This window comes from Hippopotamus amphibius, chromosome 6 (assembly GCF_030028045.1).
Source record: "Hippopotamus amphibius kiboko isolate mHipAmp2 chromosome 6, mHipAmp2.hap2, whole genome shotgun sequence".
Taxonomy (NCBI): Eukaryota; Metazoa; Chordata; class Mammalia; order Artiodactyla; family Hippopotamidae; genus Hippopotamus; species Hippopotamus amphibius.
In genome coordinates, this window is record NC_080191.1 from 70,647,048 (window position 1) to 70,659,368 (window position 12,321).

A 12,321-nucleotide genomic window follows, 5' to 3' on the forward strand; every position below is an offset into this window, starting at 1 on the left:
TCAACAATCATCCTGTCTCCTGGGATTCATGTGGTAAAAATATTTCATTCAATATTAAAGTAAATAAATCAGAGAGAAAAATCCAGCCAGAATGATCTTCTTAAGATGTAAAATAGGGTCAAAACCTACAGACTGGAGGATCTGTTCCTGGAAGAAAACAAAGGAATCAAATGTCTCCTGCTCCTTGCAGTTCGTGATGGTATGAAGGACAAGACGAGAAATGGGTCTAGATTTTTGACACATGGGGTCCACGGAAGGACACAGGCCAGAATGCTTCTTCATTGTGGTAACAAATTCCTAAAGAGAAAATCTGAAGCTGTAGCCTAAAAAGGGTGATAAAGTTAAATCTGAATAAGAAAGCAAAAAATGATATACTAATTGATGGGCAAGAGATTAAAATGTAGAATAAGGTGTGAAGGGGAGCAGTGGGAGTGGAGTGTGTGAATCGGTGGACCAGGTATGTCCTGCTTCAGCAAAGAACCAGCTCTAGGAGTTATTCCCAGTCACAGCCTGTGATTAAAGTGCTAGGAGGCTCCAGCCACAGGTGGCCATGATCATTGAGTATGATTCTCCCAAGGAAGATAACTGTCCCAGGGACCACGATGATGAGTGGGTGAGAAGCAATGATATTCTTCTTATAGAAATGTGCATTTGGATGCTGAGAGCCTCGGACTGCTGTAAGACAAAGAGAAAAGAAAGCACCTGAGTGATGAAGTACTAGAAAGGCCATAAACTGATTGCAAGCTCCCCAGTGCTGCCCCACTGCCTGCTCTAAGGACCAGTTGTTCAGTATTTTCAGGACTTCCATGAGGCTTCTTTGTAAACTTAATAATCACACTTTTAAAAACTGAGATAGTCTGAGGAGGCGTCTTAGTCCATTCAGATTGCTGTAACAAAATGCCACAGACTAGGTGGCTTATAAACAACAGAAATTTACTTCTTGTAGTTCTCAACGCTGGAAGTCCCAGGTCAGGGTGGCAGCATGGGCTGGTGAGGGCCTTCTTCCAGGTTGCAGACTTCTTGCTGTGTTCTCACATAGCAGAAGGGGCCAGGGAGCTCTGTGGGATCTCTTTTATAAGGTCACTAATCCCATTCATGAGGGCTCCACCTTCATGACCTAATCAGTTCCCAAAGGCCCCACCTCCTAATACCATCGCATTGGGCATTCAGATTTCAGCATATGAATTTTGGGGGACACAAACATTCAGACCAAATAAAACAGTAGTGACTAAAGTGAGTGGTCTGGGCGTGTTACAGAGATGGAATTCTAAAGCCTTTAGATGTTTCACATGCTCCTAGCACTCAACTGATAAGGCAAGCTTGGGAGAAACTCTTTTACACCAAGAAACGTAACATGCGGTTGCACGAATCCATTGCTTTGGAACATCCCTCACCTTTGGTTGATCTAGGCTGCTTAGATGGTCCCCACTCCTGCCTTTGGATGAAAAAGGCTAAAGGGAAAGCCTAGGATAGATAGGTCATCCAGTCTCCCTGAGGTAGGAGCCCCAGAAGGAATCTGTAGCAAATATTTGCTGGGAGGTCTGTACACCCATGAATCCCTATAATGATGAGTTCTTTGCACATCCAATTACACAAAATGTTTTCAAATGAGACAGGTACACCTGGTCTCAACATTCAAGGCCAAGAGCATCCAAAGAGAAGGAGCAAAAACAAAGACCCAACAAATTGAAGTCATTCAAAAAATATTTTTAAAATAATAAGCATGGACTTCCAGGGTGGTGCAATGGTTAAGAATCTGCCAGCCAATGTAGGGGACACGGGTTCCAACCCACATGCTGCGGAGCAACTAAACCCACGAGCCACAACTACTGAGCCTGCGTGCCCTAGAGCCTGGGCTCTGCAACAAAAGAAGCCACCGCAATAAGAAGCCTGTGCACCACCACAAATAGTAGCTCCCGCTTTCCACATCTGGAGAAAGCCCAGGCACAGCAATGAAGACCCAACACAGAGAAAAGAAAAAAAAGCATGATAAGTAAAAGGAGGAATTCTCAAGGAAAAGATTAGACTATCATACTCTCTATAAAAATCTTGAAACAGTTCTCAAAAATAATTCAAATGGAAAGGTACAAATTGAAGGGCTTTTAGGACAGATTAGTGATGAAAGGCAGAGAGCAACCATCTCCAAAAGAGAGTTTGCTGTACATCAAGGAAGGGGCAAGAGAAACACAAAGTCAGCCCATGTGAGCCAAGGAAAGGCACAAGCAGTTAGAAAAATTAAAGCATTTTTATTTTGATCTGGTTTCAGCACTGTAGGACATACATATTTCCTTGATGGAGCATAAAATAGGGGATTTGGAAGGCAAAATCTTGATTTTTTTTTTTTTTGGTAAAGTCATTTAACATTGAAATGTCAGCAATTTTATTTATGTGGATATGAATTTGAATAAGCTGCATTAATGTTCTACTGCTGCTGTAACAAAGTACCACAGATTTAGTCACTTACAATGGCATATATTTATTACCTTACAGTCCTATAGGTCAGAAGTCCAGTACAAGTCTCATCAACAGAAATCAAGGTGTCAGCAGGGCTGTATTCCTTCCTGGAGGCGCTAGGGGCGAATCTGTTTTGTTGACTGTTCCAGCTTCTAGAGGCTGCCAGCACTCCTTGGCTCACAGCCCATTCTTCCGTTTTCAAAGCCAGAAACACGCCATCTCTCTGACCCTTTTTCTGTGATCACATCTCTAGGAAAGGGTCTCTGATTTTAAGGACTCATGAGATTAGACTGAGCTCACCTCGCCATTTCTAGGTCCTTAACATTAATCACATCTCCCAGAGTCCCTTTTGCCATGGAAGGTCACACAGTCAAAGGTTCCCAGAATCAGGCATGGACATCTTTGGGGGGTCATTATTCTGCCTGGATTTTGTTCAGAATGAGTTAAGCCCACAGGTTTCTTCAAGTCATCCAGACGTCATCAGATGCCCAAGCCTCCTCCCCAAATTGATGAGGCGTTTTCCTTTCCGCTTGTAATTCATAGCTTCTGATGTCCTTTAAGCTGTGTTCTTTAATTTACTATAGGACCTGGTGCCTTCTCTCATATCACCTGATATATTTGCTGCTCCTTGTACTCAATTAAAATACTGCACTTAAGAATTTTTTTCTCCTTTGTTTATCTGAACACACAACTGCTATAGCAGACACTCTCCCAGAAGCAAGGGCTGTATATTTGTCTTCAGATGACTTCCACACAGCACCATGGAGATAGAGGATTTTATTGATGCTTTAATCATTTAACAAGCACATGGTAAAACAAGTATATGTTTTATAGACTGAAAACAACAGATAAGTTTTTTTTTTTTTTTAAGTCAAGCTATCAAAACACATCAAATCTGGTGAAGTTGGAGAAAAGAACTTTCCAAAGTGACTCACTAAAAATGTCTGTTAAAAACCATTTTTGGCATGTCTAAAAATACAATTTTCCGCACACATGCTTTTTCAGAAGTTCGCTTGCTACTTAAAATGAGGTACCCCACTGATTATCATCTTCAGTTCTCTGCTCAGCACAGACAGATCACAGATGCCACAGGAGATGGGAGCTGGAAGGAAACTTTGAAAAATAGTTTCTCCATTTTACAGATGAGGAAACTGAAGCTCCGTAAAGTGAAAAGAATGAAAGCATGGGAATCCCATTGGTTTTATGGGTTGGATTGCCTGTGAACATGATTCAGAATAAGGACCGAAAGGGAAAGATACTCATGCTCTCAGGCTTCCAACTGACAACACTTTTTTTCTTTTTAGGGTTTTTTTTTTAAATTGAGGTATAGTTGATTTACAATGTTGATTTCGTTTCTAGTGTACAGCACAGTGATTCAGTTATACATACATATATATATTCTTTTTCATATTCTTTTCCATTATGGTTTATTACAGGATAAATAATAATTATTTACAAAGTATTATTTATTAAATAGTAGGTTATAATTAATTTATTATAAATAAATACAGGATATCGAATAGTTCCCTGTGCTGTATGGTAGGACCTTGTTGTTTATCCATTCTATATATAATAGTTTGCATCTGCTAATCCCAACTCCCAGTCTATCTCTCCCTGGCCCCACACTGCCCCTTGGCAACCATGAGTCTGTTCTCTGTATCTGTGAGTCTGTTTCTGTTTCCAGGATAAGTTCCTTGGTGCCAACTGACAATACTCCTGTCCACAGCTTAACCTTGAGAATGGTGATGGCCACAAGCCAGTGGAGCAGAAGGCAGAGGAGCAAGGGGTGTCACTCACACTGGTGGGGTGAGCACAGGGATAGCAAGTGTGAACCCGTACAAGGTCCCGAGGTCAACCGTAGCTCAGCACTGTTTCCCCCAAAGAGTCTAAGCTTTAGTTAAACCTTTTCAACCACTGCTTGCTTGATTTTTAATACATAGGCAAGTTGATAATCTTTCTTCTGAGAATTTTATCTCTGGTGCTAAAACAAACAAGTCAACATGCTACATCACTGTACATTTTCACCCGAGTGTAGAAACATGCAAGAGCAAATAGCTAACCTCCACCCACTGCCTTTACCCACCTCTCACCTCCTCCTCAACCCTATTCTCACACATGTGACAGCAGCCAAGACGCTAGGCAGTGTATTCGGTCATGATTCACTCATGCCATGCACCTTCAGGCTCTGCAATCTCTGTTCTCACGTGTTCTCCTGCCTCAGATCTACATCCAAAGACAACAGGAAAATGAGAAAATATATAGGCTCATGAGACAAACAGAACATCCCATCACATGTAGCAATGGAAGTTTAATTCAGGCTTATTCCAAGCAAAAGTTTCACACAGAATTTGCTCCTGTCTTTTCACTCTCCCACCGCCACCATCACAGGACAAGGCCCCAGAATGGTTTTTTCCCAGCTTTACTGAGGCTGAATTGAGAAAAAAAAAATGTAATATATCTAAAGTATACAATGTGATGACTTCATATTTGTATACATTGTGAAAGGATTCCTTCCATCCAGCTAATTAACATACTCATCACTTCCCACATTTGCCCTTTTTCTTTTTTTTGGTAAGAACACTGAAGTATTACTCTCAGCAAATTTCAATTAAACATACAGCGTTATCAATTACAGCCACATTTTATATGTTAGATGCTCAGACCTTACCTATCATAACTAACAGTTTGTACCGTTATACCAATCCCTCTTCCAGTGGCAACTACTTCTCTAGTCTCTGTTTCCATGAGTTTGTTTTTTAAGATTCCACATATAAGTAATACCATGCAGGATTTGTCTTTCTCTGTCTGGCTTATTTCATCAGCACAATGTACTCCAGGTTCATTTCATTCATGTTGTTACAAATGCCCCTTTTTTTTGAAGGCTGAATAATATTCCTGTGTGTGTGTGTGACATTCTTGATCCAAACATCCACTGACAGAAACTTAGGTTGTTTCCACATCTTGTCTATGGTGAATAATGCTGCAATCAACATGGGAGTATAAATATCTCCTGGAGATGATAATTCGGGCTTTTTGGAATATATACACAGAAGGGATTGCTGGATCTGTTTTTAATTTCTTGAGGAATGCCCATACCACTTTCCATAGTGGAAAAAAATTCCCACCAACAGTGCACAGGGTTCCCCTTTCTTCATACCCTTACCAGCAATTGTTATTGCTTGTCTTTTTGATAACAGCTATCCTACAGTTGTGGGATGATGTCTCGTGAATTTGATTTGTATTTCCCTGATGATTAGTGATATAAAGTACCTTTTATGTACCTGTTGACCACTTGTAAGTCTTCTTTGGAAAAATGTCTATTTGAGTCCCTTGCCCATGTTTAAATTGTGTATGCACGCGCGCGTGTGTGTGTGTGTGTGTGTGTGTGTGTGTGTGCCCATGTCGGGGTTTTTTGGTTTCTTTTTTTTTTTAATTCGTGGGTTTTTGTGCAGTTTTTTGGTTTTGTTTTGTTTTCACTTTTTTTGCTAGTGAGTTGTATGAGTTCCTTGTATATTTTGGATATTAGCCCCTAACTGGATATGTAGTTTGCAGATATTTTCTTCCGTTCCATGGGTTTCATCTTGTTGATGGTTTCCTTTGCAGAATGGAAGCTTTTTAGTTTGACGTAGTCCCAATTGTTTTATTTTTGTTGCTTTTGCATTTGGGGTCAAATGCTAAAAAACATTGCCAATATCAACATTAAGGAACCTGTCCATTATGTTTTTTTCTAGGAGATCTATGGTTTTTGGTTTCACATTCAAGTTTTTAATCCATTTTGAGTTGATTTGTATATATGATAGTGTCCAGTTTCATTCTTTTGCATTTGGCTGTCTGCTTTCCCAACATCATTTATTGAAGAGACTGTCGATTCCCCATCGTACCTTTGTTGTAAATTCACTGGCTATATATGTGCAGGCTTATTTCTGGGCTCTCTATTCTGTTCCATTGATCTATGTGCTTGTTTTTAGAGCAATATCATACTCTTCTAATCACTATAGCTTTGCAATATAGTTTGAAACCAGGAAATGTGTTGCCTCCAGGTTTATTCTTCTTTCTCAAGATTATCTTGGCTATTACAAGTTGTTTTTCTCTTGTTAGAGTCTTGCTTTGTCTTTAACTTTTGACATTTTAATTATAATGTGTCTCAGTGTGGGTCTCATTTGATTCATCCTATTTGATACTGTCTGGGCTTCCTGGACCTGGATTATATGTCTGTTTCTTTCCCTAGATTAGGAAACGTTTTAGCCATTATTTCTTTGAATAAGCTTTCTTCCCCTTTCACTCTTCCCTTTCTGGGACCCCTCTAATGTACATAGTGGTCCACTGGATGTTGTCCCATAAGTCTCATAAGCTATCTTCACTCTTCACTATTCTTTTTCCTTTTTCTTCCTCTGACTGGATGAATTGCACTGCCCCATCTTTGATTTCCCCAATACTTTCTTCTGCTTCATCTAGTCTGCTGTTGAACCCCTCTATTGAATTTCTCAGTTATTATATTCTTCAGCTCTGTGTTTCATCTGGTACTTTATATATATATATATATATATATATTTTAAGCTCTTTATTGGAATATAATTGCTTTACACTTTTGTACCAGTTTTTGAGGTACACCAAAGTGAATCAGCTGCATTTACACACATATCCCCATATTCCCTCCCTCCCACGACTTCCCCCCACCCTCCCCGTCCCAGCCCTCTAAAGCATCACCCATCATCAAGTTGATCTCCCTTTGTTATACAGCAACTTCCCATTGGCTGTCTATTTTACAGTTGGTAGTATATATATGTCTATGCTACTCTCTCACTTCGTTCCAGCTTCCCCTTCACCCCCATCCCCCACCCCCCCAACCTCGTGTCCTCCAGTCCATTCTCTGCATGTGCATCCTTATTCTTGTCTTGTCATTGGGTTCATCAGTATTATTTTTTTTTTTTTAGATTCCGTATACATGAGTTAGCATGCAATATTCGTTTTTCTCTTTCTGGCTTACTTCACTCTGTATGACAGACTATATTTTATATCTCTGTTGAAATTCTCAATTTGTTTATGCATTGCTCCCCTGACCTCACTGAGCATTCTTGTCACCATTATTTTCAACTCCATCAGGTAAATTACTTATCTCCATTTCATTAAGATCTGTTTCTGGAGATTTATCTTGTTCTTTTGCTTGGGACATATTCCTGCCTCTTCATTTTCCTTGACTCTCCATGTTGTCTTCTGTGCATTAGATAGAACAGCCACCTCTCCCAGCCTTGACAGAGTGGGTCGCATGTAGGAGACGAAATTTACCCTCCAGGCTCACCCTAGCTCTCAGTTGGCTCTCATATGTCTGTGATTGTCCAAGTCACCTCTTTTGTTGTTAGTGGCTCCCAGTAGTTTAGGGTGTGCCAAGACCCAACAGTGTCCCAAAGGTGAGGCTCACATTCAGTGCCTAGATGCAGGCTGATTGGAAGCTGCACCCTAGGAAATAAGCTGGGAAAGTAAGTAGTTAAGCCTTTCCAGGGAGAAACTGGAAGATGGGCTTTTTTAATCTGCTCTGTCTGCATTAGGTTCATGTATATAGTCATGAAGGAGGGGTTCTCTTGCACCTGTTAACAACTGCTTCTTTGACTGCTAGTTCTGTGGGGTTGTGAATGGAAGCCCAATTGCTGTTAGAGCTAGGCAACCCAGGGACCCATCCCTTGGGCAAGAGAGCAAAAGCTGGGGGTACAGGCATGTGTACAAGCTTTTTCCAAGGAGACACTGAAGCTACGTGAAGAGGGCTATAGGCAGATAGCAGAGAAGGTGTCCATCAGTTTCCTTGGTCTCCAAGGAGGACTGCAGGCAGCCTTTAGATGTGGGCTAAATTAGAAGTCTGATCCACAGGCAGCAGCTTTCAAAGTATGCAGGTGGACCCCTTTCAGGGAAAGACTTGGAGATGGTTGATCTTGCCTGCTCCTCAGTGCGGAGCCCTGGGGAACAGACACAATGAATGCTTGTGCCCTTGTAAACAGCTGCTCCTTTGTTGGCTATAGTTTTGCTGCTGGACACAAGACTCTTTGGCTTTCAGAGCTAGATGTTTTGGGGGCCTGTCTCTTGGGTGGGAGTCTTAAAAGCTGGGACACTAAGTGTGGGTTCCAAACACTTCACTCATCAGAGAGAAGCTGGGAGTTGGAACCCACCCCCACCCCTGCTACCCACTGTATGGTGCTGTGCCAAGGGTGTGGTTTATGGCAAAAGTGTGTTCCAGCCTTCTCTACTCATCTCACTGTGGGTATTTTCTCATTTTTCCATTGTGTAGGAGTCAGTTTCTGGATTTCTTTCAGATGTAATTGCTCTGTGTGTGGTCATAGATGCCTAGCTGTCAGTATGTCTGTGGGAGGAGAGGTGTTCAGGAGTCGCCTATATCAACATCTTGGTCAACCTTTCTCTCCTCCAGAAAGTTTTTTTTAGTTCCCTGAGAATCTCTTTATTTCCTGGGTCCTTCTTGCAAACAAAGGCTTTAGAAAGTCTGAAAGAGCTGAGAGTCAAGTTGGGAGAAAGGGCAAAAGAAATCCATACACAGGGCACGCTAGTAGTACAAAGTGGTTTATGTGAAGTGATCTTTTATGATAAATGCTTCCTGCTGCTCCTGCTGCATCTCAGGCTCTGGGATGGATGCTGGGATACAGTGGGGAACACACAAGCCTAGTCCACGGAGTTCTGAATCCAGTAACAACTGACCAAAACTAAATCTTCTCATGAAAAGAAATAGTCTGGATTTAAGGTTGAAACAAGCTTTATCACCTGGTGTGGACTGGAGGTCAAGACAAACATTACCACCTGATATGAACCAGCGTTTGCTCATGTATATACATTTGTAAGATTAAAATGTTTTCTTTTCCATTTTTTTGCCTCCTCTACAGAGGGGCTAAAGACATCTTTATCATTTCCTGAACCTAGGGCGATACCAGAAATATAGTATATGTTCAAAAAAACCTTTGATGCATGAGAAAACTACAAAACAGCTTCTACTCTAAGGTTTACTTTTGGTATTTCATCCAGGAAGGTCCAGGATCCTTTAAGATAGTAAAGCTGACATAGGATAGACAAAGATAAAATAAAGGTATGTCAAAGGAACCATGCCGGGAAGGGCCTATAGATGATTTGGTCACTAGAACTTTGATCAAATAGAGTGAATCAGGTGATGGACAAGCCAAGGTAAGAAACAGAAGGTCTGTGGCCCATCCCCCAGTGCCTGACTGCTTACGGAGGCCACTGTGTATAACTTTCTACCTGTCAAGATTATGGACCCCTCTCTTCTCAGCCCTTGGGATCATCCTGACCCCCTGGAATCAACTTATTGTAAGTTGATTCATCCAGTTCATTCATCCAGTCCAATACCCCTCTTTTGACCCTGCCCAGTACCCCTGTTAGGCCCATACATCCTTGTTGGACCTTTCCTTGCTGGCATGAACTTCCCTCCACAGGGAAAGGACACTGAAATCATAAAAAGGACTAGGGAAGAGAAAAGGAGCTCTTCCAAAAGACAACAAAGGCATAGTCCTAAAGGTAGGAGAAGTAGTACAATGTGCTATCACGCAAGGGATGTGCTAGAAAAGGATGTGGGGCAGACTCCCACGCAGCGTGCAAGTGGTTAAGAGCAAGCACTTTGGAGATTCGCTCTGATAAACAGCTCTGCTGTTTGCCAAGTGGGTTAACTTGGACAAATTATTAATCTCTCTGGGTCTTAGCTTCCAAAGACAAATAATAATACCACTTACCCTCATGGCAGTTTGTGATGACTACATAAGAGAGTACATTTTACTATCTGGCACACAGTATGCTCTCAGTTAAAGGTGGCTAACTTCATGATAATAATGTCACTTGGTCCTTGACCCTTTCATAAGTGCATGAACACATTTAAAAGATCTTAAAGTCTGCCTTTCTAATTACCAAGTTAGTGCCACTTTTCTTTCCAAGAGACCAAAAGAGTATTTGAATGTAGGAAAGGTGCCTGCTGCACCCTCTTCATTCACAGGAACACATATTTCTTCCTGGACGGAGAGAGTTTGACAGGTTATGATGTACCAGTGTTGTCAGGAGTGCAAAACCACCTTGTAGTAAATCAGTTTTTAATTTGTGTTTTTGGAAAATTGGGAAAACGCTTTAAAATTTTCTGAAATTATTCACTGGTGAGGATGGGACTCCAGTGACATAATGCTTTCCCTTTCCTCAGTGACAGCAACTCTCCAGAACAGAGCAAGCAGACCTGGTCTTTGTGCTGTAGATGGGGGTCTGTGGGGCCTCATCTCCCAGTCTCGAAGTTGGGAAGGCTTCCCTCCAGGATAGCCATTTCTATCGCATTAAAAAAAAATCATACCTGTGGCTCCTTTGAGCAGCAGTCTGTGCTGAACACACCTGGGCTGCTGGTCTGTCCTCACACTGTCTCCCCTGCTCAGTTCAAGCCCCTGGGTGATGACGGTGAAGATAAAATGGGAATGGGAAGGAATCTGGCATAATGGATGGAAAGTCACCAAAGAGTTGGGTTTTAGATTTTTCAATGTTGATGCCAAAGTCAGTAACAAAAAGACCAGATGATGAATTCCTAGGAAAGGTGACTCACTGGGTGGAACACAGGAATCTTGAATGGGAGCCTAGAAGCCTCCAATGGTGACAGTGCCAGGGAGGGGATTAATGAATGAAAGAAAAAGACAAATCCTGCTCAGAAAAGCCAGGCCATCGAAAGCACCAAGAAAGAGTGACAAGTTAAGTCTCTACGACTCTTGTACAGGCTGTGTGCCCTACTGGGGGATATAAGAGACCTCTGTGGCCAGGTGGCTGAGCAGTTTTAACCTGGAAGCAAATAGAGAAGGGTGCTTACCTGTCCGGTAAGCAGAAGCGCTGAGACAGAGCAGTGCATCAGCCCCAGGTGGATTGGATTGTTGGCTGGCTGCCCTGCATTCATTCCTCCTTTCCTCCTTCCTAACAAAATCTCAGTTTCTTTCCATGGATTTTTTCTTCCCCTATACAGTCTTGGAGAAGGCTGACCCATGCCCAATTCCTAGGGTGGGTCTTAGCCATCTGAAAGCAATACTGGGACTTCCTGGGTGGCGCAGTGGTTAAGAATCCACCTGCCAATGCAGGCGACACGGGTTCCATCCCTGTCGCTGGAAGGTCCCACGTGCCGTGGAGCAACTAAGCCCATGCACCACAACTATTGAGCCTGTGTTCTAGAGCCCGTGAGCCACAAATGTTGAGCCCATGTGCCACAACTACTGAAGCCCACGCACCTAGAGCCCATGCTCTGCAACAAGAGAGGCCACCACAATGAGGAGCCCACACACCACAACGAAGAGTAGTCCCCAGTCGCCGCAACTAGAGAAAGCCTGTGTGCAGCAACAAAGACCCAACACAGCCAATAAAATAATAAATAAATAAATAAATAAATAAATAAATAAATAAATAAAAGCAATCCCCTCCTCCTTTCCAGGGGTTGGTAAGTCGTCCTATGATCGACTGAGACCAGGGAGAAGCTTCCTGGGGCTTCTGCTAAAGCTCCACCCCACCTTCTGGAAGACATGCTGGACATTCCTCAAAAATTGTTCTTTGTGATGCAAGGCCCAGAACTGCTGCCAACCTGAGAATGAAGTCATTCCATTAAGGGGTGACACGCTAAAGAAATACAAATACAGGGAGCAAGGGCTGTGGGATTCGGTCACTCGGAAGCCATCTCACCTAGGATTTCCAGTTTCACAAGCCCATAACATCCTTATGGTTGAAGCCAGTTTGATTTCAGTGCTTTTGTCATAGGTGATAGAACACCCTGGAAGAAGAAAGAAGAGGAGGAGGCGGGATTATATGTAGGACTCAGAGAAATTATTGCAACTTGCAATAAATCATACTCCAGCT

General features: G+C 42.2%; 1 protein-coding gene across 1 annotated transcript in view; it reads left to right on the forward strand.

Moving 5' to 3' along the window:
* Nucleotides 1-550: 550 nt before the first annotated feature.
* LOC130854914 (ferritin light chain-like) overlaps nucleotides 551-12,321 on the forward strand; it is a 139,000-nt gene continuing 127,229 nt past the window's right edge. Inside the window, exon 1 of the mRNA XM_057737770.1 lies at nucleotides 551-613. Within this exon, the coding sequence (XP_057593753.1) occupies nucleotides 551-613 (63 nt within the window). The remainder of the gene's footprint in view (nucleotides 614-12,321) is intronic.